At 46.5% G+C, this 17,738-nt stretch overlaps 1 protein-coding gene across 2 annotated transcripts in view; it reads left to right on the plus strand.

Moving 5' to 3' along the window:
• The window catches only part of DHX35 (DEAH-box helicase 35), a 661,155-nt gene that overhangs the window by 200,866 nt on the left and 442,551 nt on the right, over positions 1-17,738 (plus strand). For both annotated transcript variants that reach the window (XM_078652154.1, XM_078652155.1), the window contains one exon: positions 9,936-10,040. In XM_078652154.1, the coding sequence (XP_078508280.1) occupies positions 9,936-10,040 (105 nt within the window). The remainder of the gene's footprint in view (positions 1-9,935; positions 10,041-17,738) is intronic.

Here is a 17,738-nt window from a genome sequence, read left to right on the forward strand (position 1 = left end):
CTCTCCATGCTCCGTCATGAGATTATAATTCGACCTATAGGGATATTTTTAGGGCTCGCCTGCTGATGCGCGTGCGCATTGCTGGCGAGCTATATTGTGGCTTAAACAGAGCTTAACCATCTAGGCGATTTGTTGCAGTGCCCGAGAAAAACAAGCTCAATGCGCAAGCGCATTGGCAAAAAGTGCGTGCACATCAAAGCCACCAGCCTCCTCAGGCATCTCAAGCTTCCCCCAGCCGGCATTTCTCCTCCCCTAATTATTCACTGTACGGCCGGCCGGCACATCAAAGGCTGCTGCTGCCGTGACTCGCATTTCTCCTCCCTCCTCCCCTTTCACTGCCCAGGCACGGCTACATTTGTTTGTTTATACCACATTTGTATTATTTTATTGGGCATTTATTTAACTTAACATGGCTGCACAAATTTGTTTGCATACTTTTGCTCATTTTCGCTGTTTGACCAGCAATGTATGACTGTATAAACTTGTTTATTACAGACAACAGGAGCATTCTTTTCTGGATAAATTTAACCCCCAAAGAACCCGCCCCCACCATGCGAGGAGCTTTCAATCAAACAGCAAGCATAGCAGCTGTTTTCCCGGCCGCTTTTCCCCCAATAGCTTTTACTTTAATACACACTTTAGCTCCTTCTTCTTATCTCTTTTCCCCTCCCCCTCTCGCCAGCCACATTTCTTTGCTTGCCTCTCTACCCCTCCCTCCACCGGCTTTCCTTCTTTGTCTTTCCTCTCACATCTCTCCATCCCATTCCCTCCCCTGCTGCTCTCTGTCTTATCTCCTCCCTCTTCCTTTATCTCCTCTTCCTCCCCGGCACAGAAAGCTCTCGTGACCCGCAGTCCCTTCCCTCGCGCCCTCTCCCTCCTGTCGCCCTGATATCTATCACTAGTCACCGCGCTCACATCATTCTCCTGTCTCTGCCCACCTTTTCTTCTCACGGTCTCCTCTTTCTGTCTCCATCTTTTACGAACAGCCGCCTCCCTCCCTGCCCTCTTCCCGCAGTCTGCCTCTTCCTCCCCCGCCATGATAAACTGTTGTTTTCCATGATGTGCAGAGCAGCACCGCCCGGCCCAGCCCCACTCCCAATCTCGTGTCTAGTTTCACCGGTGCAAAGTGTGTCTGTACTTCTCTCACGTTAAGCTTTAACTGCGTTTCTGCACTGTGGCCCACGGCTGTGTCCGTCCTGTTTTCAAAGCACAATTTTCACAATCGCATGTCCACTGTTGGTGCTGACAGTTAATCATTCCTACCTTGGTTCTGTGCTCACCCCGACCCCTCTAGCTCTCCATTTCATCATACTCTTGTCTCTTATTTTCTTACCCTTTGTTTCAAGCTTTTTTAAAAGTTTTGTTTTCATTCTTCTGTCCTTTTCCTATTTTGCATTTTCACTTCATACCCGTTTCTTCTTTTGTTGGTCCATTTTTCTTTCTTTTTTTCCTTATTTGTAATATCAATACATCTAAGTCACGTAAATACAAAACATGTTGCATTACAAATGCTATAGGTGTCACATTTGCGAAAGTTATAACTATTGGCATTGTAAATGACAAAGCTATTAATTTAGCTATTTTAAAAAATAACACATAAATAAAAATAATTTCCTTTATAAGATCAATAGCTCAAACTTTCCTAATGCGAGCCCTATTGCATTTCCAATGCTTGTTTTAGTAAGTAAGTTAGAGGTTTATAAAGCACTCGATTGCTGAGGCGTCTTGGCGCTGGGGTAGCAAGAGATATGAGATGAAACCAAGAAAGGTCAGGTCATTATTGAGTGGGGAAGAGCCAGGTTTTCAATAAGCCCCGGAATTGTGAGCGGACAGGTTGGGATCTAATGTTCAGAGGCAGCTTGTTCCAGAGCTTGGAAGCTAGATGGGAGAGGCATCTGCCTCCCCATTTAGCCTTCTTGATTTTAGGGATGTTAACCAGTGCTTGATTGGCTGATCTCAGTGAGCGTCCGGGGTGTACCATTGGAATTATTTGAGGTATTCCGTTGTCCACCTCCATATAGGGTTTTGTGAACCAGGCATAGTGCCTTGAATTCAATCCGATCCTTGACTGGGAGCCAGTGGAGATTCCTAATAGCCCCAGATATATGATAATATTTAGGGATGTTCAATAAGGTACGGGCTGCGGTGTTCTGCAAGGATTGCAATTTGGTTAATCAATCCCTTGGTAAAGAGCATTGCAGTAGTTAATCCATGATAAAACGAGTGCTACCACAACTGTTTTCTTCAACTCCATGGGGAGAAATAGTCAACTCTTCCCCAGTATCTTTAGAGTGAAGTAGCAGGTCGAGGTTACCTAGTTGATCTGTCCCGCAAAACTGAGCTGAGCGTCAAATACCACGCCCAGGTTTCTCATTTTGGCCACTGGTAGCGGACAGACTCCTGCCACTGCCGGCCACCAAGCGGAGTTCCAGATGGGAGGACCAGTGCCGAACTCCATAACCTTCATCTTCTGAGTGTTTAATTTTAGATAGTTATGGTGCATCCATTGTATGATGTGGTCAAGTCAGCTATGGAACCTAGCTGACGGCGCATCTTCCGTGGAGGTTATGGAAATTATGATTTTGTATCGTCGGCGTACGATACAAGCGAGAAACCGTGGTCTTTGAGTAGTTTAGCCAATGGAGTCGCATATACGTTGAGCAATGTGGGCGAAAGCGCCGACACCTGTGGGACTCCACAAGGGAGGTAAAATTTACCCGACTTAAGGTTATCCCAGCAGACCCTGTGTTCTCTGCCAGTCAAGAAAGAGGTGAGGAGGGCAAGCTCGGTGTCCTGAATCCTAATTGATTTCAGCCGTTGTGTAAGAATTGAGTGATTTACCATGTCGAACCTGTCAGATAGGTCAAGTAGGATCAGGGCAGCCCTGCCACCACAGTCAATTTGGCATCCGATTTCCTTCGTAGCCATGACTAATGCAGACTCAGTGGAATGGCCAGAACGGAAGCCATGTTGAGTGCTGTCAAGTAGATTATTGGAGTGCAGGTAATACTTTAGTTGTGAGTTCATGGCTTTCTCCTGAACCTTAGCTGCCAGAGGTAGACAAGAGATAGTTTGGTAACTTGTTACGTCACATGGGTCCAGGGAGGGTTTCTTTAGAATAGGCCTAATGCACGCTTTCTTCCACACTAACGGAAAGTCCCGTGACCTCATAATAATGTTTAAGAGGGGGGAGTAGCAAGTCGATTTAGTACAAGACACCATGGATTATATCCGGCGGGCACGGATCATCCAGAGAGCCTGACTTGATGGTCAGAAGGAGAACATTCACAGAGTGGCCGTCATTGGTGTAAAGCTGGTCAGGTGGTTAGTAGTTGCTAGTCCCTCCTCCATTGCATACAACTGTGGATTTTGGGGGACAGAGCCTGACCCTTCCAATTCCCTGTAAATTGTTTGGACTTTTGATTGGAAGAAAGAGGCCATTTTGTCACATAAGCTCTGATCAGGGCTAAACAGATTTCCCTGTTGGAGCTTGGATAGCGCAGTGACGGTCTTAAAAAGCTCTCTGGTAGAGTTCTTTGCACCCTCTATCTTACTGGTGTAGAATTCCTTTTTTGCCCTAATCATAGCAGCTTTGTATTCTGTTAGTATCCGATTATAGTTGTTTTTACCCTCAATGCTGAAGTCCACCCTCCATTCACGTTCTGAGCGTCTGCATTTGTATTTTAAGGTTTTCAGCTCTGCGGAGTACCAAGGTGCAGTAGTTTTGTGCCTTCTTGGTTAACCGATCTAATAGGAGTCAGTTGGTCTATGGTTGATCTGATTCAATTATTGTAACTATCCGCATCCGCTAGCGTTGGCAAGTTATTTACCAGCAGGTTGGTTAGGGCTTTTAGGACTAATATTCCGCTAGAACCGGGCGTAGGTTGGGGGTTGGCGTGCTGCTGATGGGGTTGGGGTATGCCCATCAGGAAGATTAAAAAATATCACCCTATGATCTGTCCATGTTGGTGGCAGTATTCTATTATTCTCAATTGCGGTATGGTTGGTAAAAATTCCATCCAATGTGTGAAGCACCTTATGTGTAGGTCCTACTACTATATGTGACAAGCCAAAGCACTCCAGATGATCAAGAGTGTCATGGTCGAGGAGTCAGTAAGGAGTTCACTAAGTGAAAATTAATATCGCCTAGTATTGTTAATGAGGAGGTGTACAGACAGGCCCTGTATAAATGGTGCCTTAGTCCCTGGTTGTCTCTAAAGGCACAGACCTGGGAAGGATACCTTATTACTAATTTTGATAATAAATGTCATAGCTTCGGCTCCAGGAATATGAGCTTATATTCTGCTCTATAGATGATTGCTATTCCTTCTCCCATTTGTCCCATTCTAATCACCGCGGTGAGCGAGTAGCCTGGTGGCAGCGCCGCCCAGGCCGGTTCGGAGGTGGGAGTAGCCCAGGTTTCTGTAAGTTCGCTGCAGCAGACATTCAAGCTCCAACTTGTGTTTGATAACCGACCTTGCATTAAGCAAGTTGGCCATAAGCACCCCTATTTTTGATAATGGAAGGTTATTGTTGGTGTGAAGGTGAAGGGAGGCAGACCTTCCAGTGTATGGTAGTTTATTCTTTAACCTAGATGTTTTCGATGGGTGGGTAACCTCATCAGGAGAGGTTGGGGTTGGGGCTGGTAGATTGTTGCTAACCAGGGAGTAGTTACACTCGGGACAGATATTGGGGAAAGTGTACATTCCACTAATGACCAGTGTGTGATTCCCACACTTACCGTTGTTTAGAGCCACTAGTAGGTTCCTGGAGTAAGTGGTGCTAAAAAAACAGGCAGGAGTCCTGGCGCACAGCGCCGACGGGCGCAGACAGGCTTGCCTTTGGTGCGCTCGCTGTAAGCGTCCACTGTGAGCATCCGCTGCTCGGTCGCGTCAGCATTCTGTTTCATCCCCTTTTGCGTCAGCCACTAGCACACTGATGTGGTTTCAGATAGGCCCATTCTTACATACGCGGTACAAACGTGGGTGGTGATGGACGGAGCATCTGAACCAATCAAACACTCACACCCAGTCAAAAGATCTGGGTTTAATCCATCACCGTTCTTTAGCCCACTCTGCCACCCCAGTTCAGACATGGCTATATGCAAATCAGTCTGACCCTGTGCCTCATGGGAACAGTCCAGCCCGAACTGCCAAGCCATGCCTTCCCTGGACCGGAAACAAGCTTCCGTGGACCGGTTTCTGGCATTACAGCCGTCTTCAGCCCGGCTTGCTTGAATCCAGTGGCAAAGTGAGCAAGGGACTCACGTCTGAGCATACCCTGCCACACTTATGGCGGCCAAAAGCGGTACAAACGGGGGTGGTGATGGACGGAACATCTGAACCAATCAAACACTCACACCCAGTCAAAAGATCTGGGTTTAATCCATCACCGTTCTTTAGCCCACTCTGCCACCCCAGTTCAGACATGGCTATATGCAAATCAGTCTGACCCTGTGCCTCCTGGGAACAGTCCAGCCCGAACTGCCAAGCCATGCCTACCCTGGACCGGAAACAAGCTTCAGGGGGCCGGTTTATGGCAATACAGCCGTCTTCAGCCCGGCTTGCTTGAATCCAGTGGCAAAGTGAGCAAGAGACTCACGTCTGAGCATACCCTGCCACACTTAATGCGGCCAAAAGCGGTACAAACGGGGGTGGTGATGGACGGAGCATCTGAACCAATCAAACACTCACACCCAGTCAAAAGATCTGGGTTTAATCCATCACCGTTCTTTAGCCCACTCTGCCACCCCAGTTCAGACATGGCTATATGCAAATCAGTCTGACCCTGTGCCTCATGGGAACAGTCCAGCCCAAACTGCCAAGCCATTCCTTCCCTGGACCGGAAACAAGCTTCCGAGGACCGGTTTCTGGCATTACAGCCATCTTCAGCCCGGCTTGCTTGAATTCAGTGGCAAAGTGAGCAAGGGACTCACGTCTGAGCATACCCTGCCACACTTATGGCGGCCAAAGCGGTACAAACGGGGGTGGTGATGGACGGAGCATCTGAACCAATCAAACACTCACACCCAGTCAAAAGATCTGGGTTTAATCCATCACCGTTCTTTAGCCCACTCTGCCACCCCAGTTCAGACATGGCTATATGCAAATCAGTCTGACTCTGTGCCTCATGGGAACAGTCCAGCCCGAACTGCCAAGCCATGCCTTCCCTGGACCGGAAACAAGCTTCCGAGGACCGGTTTCTGGCATTACAGCCGTCTTCAGCCCGGCTTGCTTGAATCCAGTGGCAAAGTGAGCAAGGGACTCACGTCTGAGCATACCCTGCCACACTTATGGCGGCCAAAAGCGGTACAAACGGAGGTGGTGATGGACGGAGCATCTGAACCAATCAAACACACACACCCAGTCAAAAGATCTGGGTTTAATCCATCGCCGTTCTTTAGCCCACTCTGCCACCCCAGTTCAGACATGGCTATATGCAAATCAGTCTGACCCTGTGCCTCATGGGAACAGTCCAGCCCGAACTGCCAAGCCATGCCTTCCCTGGACCGGAAACAAGCTTCCGAGGACCGGTTTCTGGCATTACAGCCGTCTTCAGCCCGGCTTGCTTGAATCCAGTGGCAAAGTGAGCAAGGGACTCACGTCTGAGCATACCCTGCCACACTTATGGCGGCCAAAAGCGGTACAAACGGGGGTGGTGATGGACGGAGCATCTGAACCAATCAAACACTCACACCCAGTCAAAAGATCTGGGTTTAATCCATCACCGTTCTTTAGCCCACTCTGCCACCCCAGTTCAGACATGGCTATATGCAAATCAGTCTGACCCTGTGCCTCATGGGAACAGTCCAGCCCGAACTGCCAAGCCATGCCTTCCCTGGACCGGAAACAAGCTTCCGAGGACCGGTTTCTGGCATTACAGCCGTCTTCAGCCCAGCTTGCTTGAATCCAGTGGCAAAGTGAGCAAGGGACTCACGTCTGAGCATACCCTGCCACACTTATGGCGGCCAAAAGCGGTACAAACGGGGGTGGTGATGGACGGAGCATCTGAACCAATCAAACACTCACACCCAGTCAAAAGATCTTGGTTTAATCCATCAGCGTTCTTTAGCCCACTCTGCCATGAGGCACAGGGTCAGACTGATTTGCATATAGCCATGTCTGAACTGGGGTGGCAGAGTGGGCTAAAGAACGGTGATGGATCAAACCCAGATTTTTTGACTGGGTGTGAGTGTTTGATTGGTTCAGATGCTCCGTCCATCACCACCCCCTTTTGTACCGCTTTGGCCACCATAAGTGTGGCAGGGTATGCTCAGACGTGAGTCCCTTGCTCACTTTGCCACTGGATTCAAGCAAGCCGGGCTGAAGACGGCTGGAATGCCAGAAACCGGTCCTGGGAAGCTTGTTTCCGGTCCAGGGAAGGCATGGCTTGGCAGTTCGGGCTGGACTGTTCCCATGAGGCACCGGGTCAGACTGATTTGCGTATAGCCATGTCTGGCCTGGGTTGGCAGAGTGGGCTAAAGAACGGTGATGGATCAAACCCAGATCTTTTGACTGGGTGTGAGTGTTTGATTGGTTCAGGTGCTCCGTCCATCACCACCCCCTTTTGTACCGCTTTGGCCGCCATAAGTGTGGCAGGGTATGCTCAGACGTGAGTCCCTTGCTCACTTTGCCACTGGATTCAAGCAAGCCGGGCTGAAGACGGCTGGAATGCCAGAAACCGGTCCTCGGAAGCTTGTTGCCGGTCCAGGGAGGGCATGGCTTGGCAGTTCGGGCTGGACTGTTCCCATGAGGCACAGGGTCAGACTGATTTGCATATAGCCATGTCTGAACTGGGGTGGCAGAGTGGGCTAAAGAACGGTGATGAATCAAACCCAGATCTTTTGACTGGGTGTGAGTGTTTGATTGGTTCAGAATCTCCGTCCATCACCACCCCCTTTTGTACCGCTTTGGCCGCCATAAGTGTGGCAGGGTATGCTCAGACGTGAGTCCCTTGTTCACTTTGCCACTGGATTCAAGCAAGCCGGGCTGAAGACGTCTGGAATGCCAGAAACCGGTCCTCGGAAGCTTGTTTCCGGTCCAGGGAAGGCATGGCTTGGCAGTTCGGGCTGGACTGTTCCCATGAGGCACAGGGTCAGACTGATTTGCTTATAGCCATGTCTGAACTGGGGTGGCAGAGTGGGCTAAAGAACGGTGATGGATCCAACCCAGATCTTTTGACTGGGTGTGAGTGTTTGATTGGTTCAGATGCTCCGTCCATCCACCACCCCCTTTTGTACCGCTTTGGCCGCCATAAGTGTGGCAGGGTATGCTCAGACGTGAGTCCCTTGCTCACTTTGCCACTGGATTCAAGCAAGCCGGGCTGAAGACGGGTGGAATGCCAGAAACCGGTCCTCGGAAGCTTGTTTCCGGTCCAGGGAAGGCATGGCATGGCAGTTTGGGCTGGACTGTTCCCATGAGGCACAGGGTCAGACTGATTTGCATGTAGCCATGTCTGAACTGGGGTGGCAGAGTGGGCTAAAGAACGGTGTTGGATCAAACCCAGATCTTTTGACTGGGTGAGTGTTTGATTGGTTCAGATGCTCCGTCCATCACCACCCCCTTTTGTACCATTCTTACATACGGGCACCGCAGGTCTGGTGAGTGGCTTGGCAGACAACACAGAGTAACCCCAAAATGGCGACCAGATTCAAAGTGCAGAGTGCAGGTAAATCAGCAATTCATATTTCATTAACAGTGTTTAAACAGGCAATGTTTAAAAAGGCAAATGCGCCCTGAGCTGGCCGCACAGCGCGGCAGCGCTTCTGTAACAAACAGTTTCTGGAAGTCAACTCAATCTATGCTACGCGGTCATGTCAGCATTCCGTTTTATCCCCCCCGTGCATCAGCCCCTAGCTCGCTGACCTGGTTTGAGGCGGACCCGCTCTTACATAGGGGCAACGCAGGTCAGGTGATCGGCTTGACAGACACCACTGAAACCCCAAAATGGCGACCAGATTCAAAGTGCAGAGTGCAGGGATACCAGCAATTAGAATTTTTAAAACAATGGTTAAACAGGCAATGTTTAAAAAGGCAAACCCACCCTGAACAGGCTCGCACAGCGCAGCAGCGCTTCTGTAACAAACAGTTTCTGGAAGTCTACTCAATCTAGTAGTGTGCATTTTAATAGTGTCCCTTTCAGTGGATCATAGTTCTCATGTTCCATCATGGGGGCATCTTCTGGTGTTGTGATTCTTATTCTGTCCAGTGTTTGGTGGTGATGCTATATAAGCCTCTCTTGAGTCTAAAGGCAGCGGCCAGGGAATAAAAGTAAGTAAAAATTATTCGACATGCTGTCTCTTCTTGTGGTAGACATGCCCCTTCTTCCAGCCAATTCATCATCACTTGCTTCTGTAACTTAAGGGGCCTCTATGCTCCTTGTGAAAATGAAGTCCTGGGGATTTTGAAGTCAATGAGCGTAGTCGATACAGCTTGGGAATTATTTGCAAGGTATGTGCCAGGACTTCCATTGTAACCTATATTTTGATTGTCAAAAATGCCCGGTAAGCCTTTGATGAAGTTCACTAAGGGTGATCAGTTTAAATGTACAAACTTAAGTAACTTGCACTTCACTTCACCACCCATACATCGAGAAGAGATAAAATATCTGGCAGATTAACTTTTCTGATACAGTAAGGGTGAAGACGTAATATGATGATGAAATCCATAATTAGCCGTTCTACAGTTTAGGGTTGCTCCTGGTATGTGTGTAACTTTTTTCGAATTCTTAAATTTTTTGGAGAATTGAGGAAAATCAACTTTTAATCATAAAACGTGTGCGTAGAAAGGGTGGTTATACTGGTAAAACATTTCTTTGATCTTATTGTAGATTGTACACTCTAGCTTAGATGATAAATTACTTGTAATATTTACCAGTAAAGTTAGATGTACATCATGACTTGATCTTCGTTCATTGTGCCTCTTTTCTCCCCTCAGGTGGCTGGCCGTGTAGCGGAGGAGCGAGGCGCAGTGTTGGGCCATGAAGTTGGATACTGCATTCGATTCGATGATTGCACAGATCCTTATGCGACTCGAATTAAGGTGAAATGCTTAAGTAGGGAAATAGCAATACGTTAGTGATTTACAAATGGTCTAGCTGTCTTCATGGAGGCCTGAGAAGGAAGTGTGCGATTGGCTTAGTGAAGTGAGTATCAGCGCCAGGACACCGGTTGGTAACATTGCGCTTTAGAAATGTAAAAAATAAATAAATAAAATAAGTACACGCTTGGTGATTTAGCAGCTTTTTAGGAAACCACGAGTTAGTAGTGTGTGGCTGTCTGAGGTAAGTAAATATGTGTGTGCTTTTTATTTTATTTTTAAGGGATTAAGAGACCTCAAGGATTTATGTGATAGAATATATTCCTGCTTGTTTGAGTAGATTTGATGCTAGAAAAATTATGAAGAGAAGCATTGGCACTCACCTACCTGATTATTGCATATGTTACAGCGAAACAGTTTTCAACCGAAGAGGAGAATTCTATAATGTTGGTCTACGGCATCTAAAGTGCTACCGTCCCCTAAAAGGTCTTACCAAATACATAGGTAGAGTTTTGTTATAAAGACTGGTAAATGCAGTATTAAACCAATGATATAATGCTTAATTTACCAGGACGATTAACAGTCCTGATGATAAAGAAAAAGTATTTTATAGGTTTTTTAGGATGTGATGCTTAGCTTCACAAAGATAACCTTAATTTGATGGAATGGTGTAGAAATTAAGATTTAATGATTTTTCAGCATAACATTTTTAATATTTGTGTTTAGTAATCAAAGGTGGAATTAATCAGTGAGTGGTAAACTACTTTCAAACAAACATTCACAAAGCCACGGGTTTGACATTTGTACAGTGTTCGTTTGGCTTTGCCAGTGCTTGAATTGGAATTGTGGAACGACTAAATCATCTGAAACATTTAGGCTACGGAAAAAGGGTTGTTTTCTTTTCTGCATCTGTTCTTTTTCAGATGATTTTGCTAAAGTGAATTTCTTAGTGCTGCAATTACACTGAGAAATCTTGCAGTGGAAAAGCAATAAAAGAGTATGCAGAATATTTTTCCCAGATATCTGACGTGGTTTTTTTTTTTTTTTTTTTTGAAATATATTTTTATTGCAGAATCAGGAATAACCAAGATCAACAGGCCAACCTATACATTGATGCCCTCAACATTCAGACCGATAGTAACACAATACACAGCCGGTTAGCCCACATCCCGGAGGCAGGGCGGCGTATCAATGAATCAGTTCACTGGAGGCACCTCAGTGTGCGCCCTGGTCGGGCCATAGGTAGAATGCAACATATTGTGACTGCTTTTACCCCATAACAACCTATTCACCCCACACCAGCCCGCCCTAGGTCATTCCACCAGTATTTCTCCCAATCTTCACGATTACTTCCCAGGGCCCCCGGGTTCCGGGAGGCTGCTGCGGAGCCGGCTAATCTCCCCTCCCATGATCCTTTCCCAATGTCCCCCCCTCCCCACCAACTGCTGCTAATGCGGGCTCCAACATTCCTCTCCTGCTCTAGGGTGTCATCTACCAGGAAGTTCTGACATTCAAACAATTCCATGGAATCCCGTCCAATATCTAATCAGATTCCTCGCCTTCTGTTAAGTAGTCCCGTAAAGCTTGCACCACCAGCTCCCAGTGTGGAAAAGTAAATTTTGCCATGTTGTATGTGCCTACGTGTTCCCCATCTTATGTTATATGTGCATGATCGATATGCATGTATCCCCTTCTGATCGATTAAAGACGCAATTACAGTTGTGTCCATCTCTAGTATGCCAGTTTCCAGTTATCGTGAATACAACGAATATCAGGCCTATGTAAAGCTACATTGCCACGTTTTACAGTGTGCACGTTAATTCATTGAATTATCCCCATTTCTAGGCCTCAAAAGGGCCCGGACTCCGATTCAGCTCCTGTTTTCTGAACCCTCTCCGAGGAGCGATACAGCCCCCACCTGTATCCCTGACCCTTAGCTTACTTTCATGCCTCGCAGTGCCCGGCTCGGCCTGGCTCTGCCTCCCAGTCTGCCAGGAGTATGTTATGATTCTAGTTATCAGTCCAGCCCTCCTTCTCTGCATTCCTAAGCTACTGAATCGCATCAATAGTTTCCGTCATGGTCTAGCCTTTATGTCTCCATGTAAGAGAAATACTGTATTAATATTCATAGAATATTCCCCGCACACGCACTACATGTAGAATAATGCATGCTCCAGTCTTAATGTCTGTTAGCCTTTACCCTGATAACTTTTGGATTCTATCAACATGTTCCCTAAACACGAGATACTAGATATGCCCGGGTACATGTCGCTCTGACACTCCAGACTTTCGTCTCCTCTTCTAGCGCAGAAGTCATAGCCCCCCAGTTCTCCCTAGTAACACGTCATTGCCAGTTTGCGCGCACCACTAGGTTAGAGGTCCCAGCTGCTCAGGTAGCCCCCTCCATGTTTCCGCCCCGTTTATGACATATTCTGTTACGTTTGTATCACATGTCTATGTATACGCTCTGTACACGCCTTCTTGTTCCCTCATTCTGCCCTTATCTTTCGCGACTGCTACAAACTCCGCCTACTGCTACGCCTACTGTATTGAATACAATGTATTTGTTTAACTATAAATATTGTGCACTGTTATTAAAGTTTGCTAGCCATTCCCAGATCCTGCCCCGGCAGCTGCCGGGCCCTGCCATCCCATTCCCATGCAGGCTGTCCTGTTCCAGTCCTTTTATGCCTGATTAAAGCCTGTACACTCTAGCTACCTCGTATCTTGACTCTTATTTATTGAGCTAACCGTTTATTGATTATAGTCAAAAATAGATCAGGTAATAATTTATTTATTTACCACATAATGGCGCCCGAATAGGGACTTGCCCTTTCCCCACGCGCCGGAGAAGCCACGCAAGCCCCCTGATCCTCTGCAGCCGTGACGGAACCATACCGTGCACGTGCAGATATTTCTGCTTCAAGTATCCCTCAGGCCCACGGAGGAGACAGAGGTTGCGGTCCAGCGTCCAGACGAGGCGGTGGAGGAACGCGGCGAGTCCCGACCAGAGCCCAAGCCAAGAGTCCAAGGTCCGAGGTATCCGGAGGCCCACCTGTAACTGAAGTCCGAAGTTCGTCCGTCCGTTGTCGTAGCAGTCCAGTCCAGTCCGAGGCCTTCCGTTCTTGCTGCCCGGTGAGTACCATTGCTGGGGTAGTATCTAGACAGGGTCAATTAATTTGTCTCTGGTCCGTGGGTTTGGGTACACAGATCCAACACGAAGTGTCCACTTAGGTGGATGCGGGTCCTGACGTGTCTCTTTATGAGACCGGTAAGTTTCGTACTGTTTCAGCAGTGCATCTAGTCATTCTAGTAAGTTTCTGTTCTAGTAAGTTCTGTTCTCGAGAAATTCATGTGTTCTGTTTTCAGTATTTCAGGTAGTACTCTGTCCGAACCGTTATTTTTAAATGTTATTCCATGTGTTTTCAATGTCGTGGTATGAATGATTTGTTTTCAAGTAATTATTGTGTTCATTGTGTATTGTATTGTGTCTAGACTCCAGCCTTAGTTATGCCTCTGTTCACGAAGTTACGTCAGTTAAAAACTAGAAAAGGTCTGCTCGAGGAAGCAGTTCCTGTCCCGCCTAGGGACAGTCCAGGTCATTTTATGTATCACAAGCATGGCATAAGTGCCATATTATATCTAGATTTATGGGTGGAGTACACCAAGGAATTAGAGGAAAAGTATAGATGGCCCGTATCAGGTACGTGGGATGCCGAGTGCATCATGCGAGTAGAAGAAGCATTATGGAAAAAGAAATCTAGACAGTCCCAGAAAGATGCCATCGAGTTATGGCGCAAAGAATCTCATAAAAGAACCGAAAAAGAAATCAGAAAGTCAGAATTAAGTAGAGAATCCTCTGAAAGAGCCCAAGAAAAGGAATTAATCGAAATAGGTGAACGAGTTAAAGCCGAACAGTCAGACAGACAGAGGAATGCCCTCATTAAGGGTATGTATCCTCTTCTTGCCGAGGGCTTGCCGAAAGCAACCCCGGAAGCACCATGTAATTTTCCGCCGCCATTAGTTCCGATTAAGCTACGTCACAAACCGACCGCAGCTGATATTTTTCTCTCGTCCTATTTGGACGACACAGTCCCAGAATATGCAAATCCTGTTCCGCCAGCTCCTGTAAATAATGTAATTCCTGTTCTTCCAGCCACCGGGGCACCTGTTACAGCACCTGTTACGGTACCCCCGGTCCAGGCCATAGTACAAGTTCCCGCTACATCAGTCACTCTGCCAGCACGAAGAGTATCAGTCGACGATTCCAGTTTAGGGGCCGCGGGAGGAGGTCCTCCTGGTACCCCGCCGCCACACAAACGTGTAACATTAGTCGAGTTACATGAACGTGCGTTACAGCGTACGCCCAAATATCAGTCTGTTGCAGATATCAGACGAGCTCTTACCGAATGCCGTTATGATCCAGTCCCAGGCGATGATAATATGGTTATATATTCATTGCGCGTAAGACGGGTGACCGAGTATTTGGACACCCTACCGAATTTGAAAGAAGATCTAGACAGAATATATCGTTTCATCCGCACAGGAGACGATTCAGAAAGTATTGGTGAAATCATGTCTCTAAGGAAAGCTGAGACCCAGCTCATGCTATTAAAATTTCTAATCAATTGTTTAGTAAGGGAACAAGATTGTCCGACTAAAGATCCGACCGAAATGAAAGTCCTGACAAGGTGGAGTGATAATATAGCCGAGGGTAGACACAAGACCCTCAGTAGTATAGAGAGTATGTACAAGAAAATTCTTAAAGAAATAATAAGGTTACACGTGCAACGCAAAACAGCACAAGTAAGCGAGAAGGAAAACGACTCTTCTACTGAAGAGGTAGACGACGAGAATACCGCCAGAATAGCGTATGTAGGTAAATCTAGATTCCCAGACCGACATTTACGCCTAGAACACAAGAAAGTCTTTCACCTTCCAGCACCAGAACAAGGTTCTCTAGAACAAGTATTTCAAGCTACCGATCACATTCTGAAATCGCGTATCGGTTATAGTGAACTTAGTACCATGCATGAACAAGAACTAGTCCGATCAGCAGTCCGATGGGCTACTGATTCTACCACTTTTCCAGATGAAATAGTGGCACAAATGTTTCTGAAACTGCCCCCAGCCGAGCAGCGACTGGTGGGTATGTATATGATCCAGCACCTCATTACACTATATGAGGGACAACATTCTGATCCAGGTCCGTTACATGATGTCCTGAACGAGTTACTCCAGTATAAATGGAAAGGTTTAGGTACCGATTTAATTAGTGTCATTCTAGAACAGCGCCACAAATATAGAACGTTTCTGAATCCGCATTTTGTTCACGTCGCACCCCCAGAAAGTAAACCCTTTTACATAGATAGACAGCATCCGTTACGAGAAGTACACCCAGTTAGGACACCGGATGCTGAAATGCAACGAGTATTTGTTTACACCCCTATTACAAAGATGGAGCTCTTAGAGATGAAGAAATTAATTCCCTGTCACGACAAAGATCCAGCAGGGTTCCATCGAGAATTAAAAGACATGCTCCGTATGGGAGAATACACGTATCCAGATATTATTAAAATGCTAAAGGTCCTGTTGCCCGCAGGGGTATATGAAAAACTCAAGGAAAAAGAATGGGAGGTGGGAGAGAAAAAGATTGATTGGACAGCTCTAGAAGCTGAAGATAAAATACGAGTACCAGGTACCGGTCTTGGGGACAAATGTAAAGAATTGCCAGAGTTATTGATTCAAGTTTTGCCAAGATTATTAGCCACGAAAAAGGAAGATTGGGATGCAATCTCAGCATGCAAACAGAAACAGGATGAAGATACTAGTGATTTTTATTCTAGATTCGAAAAATGTTTCATTATCAACAGTGGTCTGAAGACAGGTAGCGAGTCATACCCTCATCTTTTTGTTACTAAACTAGTCGAGAATTCAAGCCCACAAGTTAAAAATCGAGTTTTGAAAGTCGAAAGTACTTGGCAAGCTAGTACCCCGTCACAGATGTTACAGATGCTCCAGTATCACCAGAACAGAATCAGGGAAGAGCAAGAACACGAAAGGAGACGTATGAAAGACACGAAAATGAAAGTACTAGTTGCACAATCTGTTCCACAAGACAGTCAGAAGAGGGGTCCGAATCAAGCCAGTCATCCTGCAGCTCCCGTTAAAGGGACATGCAATTATTGCAAACAGCCAGGTCATTTTATAAACGAGTGTGCAGTTCTGAAACACAACATAGCTACTGGTAAAACTAAAGAAAGACCACGTCCGCCTAGACAAGAACAAGTTTCACAGACTTCTCAGTCACCACAGAATGCACAACAGACAGCTCCAGCACCGCAGCCTATTGCTGCAACACAGCATGTTTCACAACAGATGTACCAGTATGCCCAGACAGAGTATCCAGAGTATCAACCGTATTCATGAAACAGCCTAGAGAGGGAGGTAGGCTTGCCTCTCATCGAGATTCCTGTAGATCAAGAGGGTCCCTATGTACACAGTCAAGTATTAGGGAAAGACAGAAAGTTTTTGATTGATACAGGGGCAAGTAGGACTACTATCAGTCATGACGAGGTTCCAGGGGCTCCGCTCTCAGGCTCTAGAAATGTTTCCCTTGGATTTTCAGGAAAGCCTATAGTTAACGAGATTTCAAAGCCAGTTACTCTAGAAGTTGGTCCATTGTCCCGAACTACTGATTTGTTACTTACGAAGTCATGTCCAGAAAATTTGTTAGGTATTAAAACATTGAAAGAATTAGGTGCAGTTATTTGCTGCTCCCCAGAAGGAATACGTTTGTTCTTAAGAGACTTTAAAGGTCACTATGTATTACGAGATTTTGATCCAAGATTGTCCAATGTACCGCAGCATTTATGGGCGCAAGGTCCAACTGATGTAGGTTTTATGCAAATCACACCCCATCGTGTGACTCTCAAGCAAGGTATAGTCTTGCCACGAATCAGACAGTACAGATTGCCACCTGAGGCTGTAGCAGCCTTATCCAAAATTATTGACGAGCTCATTGCTCAAGGAGTGGTTGTAGAAACTGACTCCAATGTATGTAATTCTCCTATCATTCCAGTCATGAAACGTACTGATCCAAATGCACCTCCAGTATATCGATTAGTGATTGACCTTCGAGAACTTAATAAATGTATCGTACCCCAGTATCCAGTAGTCCCAGATATTTCATCTCTATTGACAGCTATTGATCCTGAAGCTACATTTTTTTACTGTAATAGACCTCAAGAATGCATTTTTCAGTGTTCCGATTCATCCAGACAGCCAGTACCTTTTCGGTTTTTGTTTAAATGGAAGGAGCTATAAATTCACACGAGCTCCTCAAGGTTTCACAGAAAGTCCTAGTATTTACAGTCAAGCACTTAAGAGACAACTAGAGAATATTCACATGCCAACAGACACTGCCCTGCTCCAGTATGTCGATGATCTACTGATTACAGCCCGTTCTGAACATGACTGCGAGCGAGCGTCACTTACAGTCCTGTATTTCCTAGCCGAGATGGGGCACAAGGTGTCCCCTTCGAAGCTTCAGTTCTGTGTCCAGCAAGTGATCTACTTAGGCCACTTACTGTCCAAGTGGGGTAGGCAGTTGACACCAGACCGTATCCAGTTAATAGCGAGTCTTCCACAGCCCAAGACACAGAAGGAGGTACGTGCTTTTATTGGCCTCACTTCTTACTG

Source organism: Lissotriton helveticus, chromosome 7, assembly GCF_964261635.1.
Source record: "Lissotriton helveticus chromosome 7, aLisHel1.1, whole genome shotgun sequence".
NCBI lineage: Eukaryota > Metazoa > Chordata > Amphibia > Caudata > Salamandridae > Lissotriton > Lissotriton helveticus.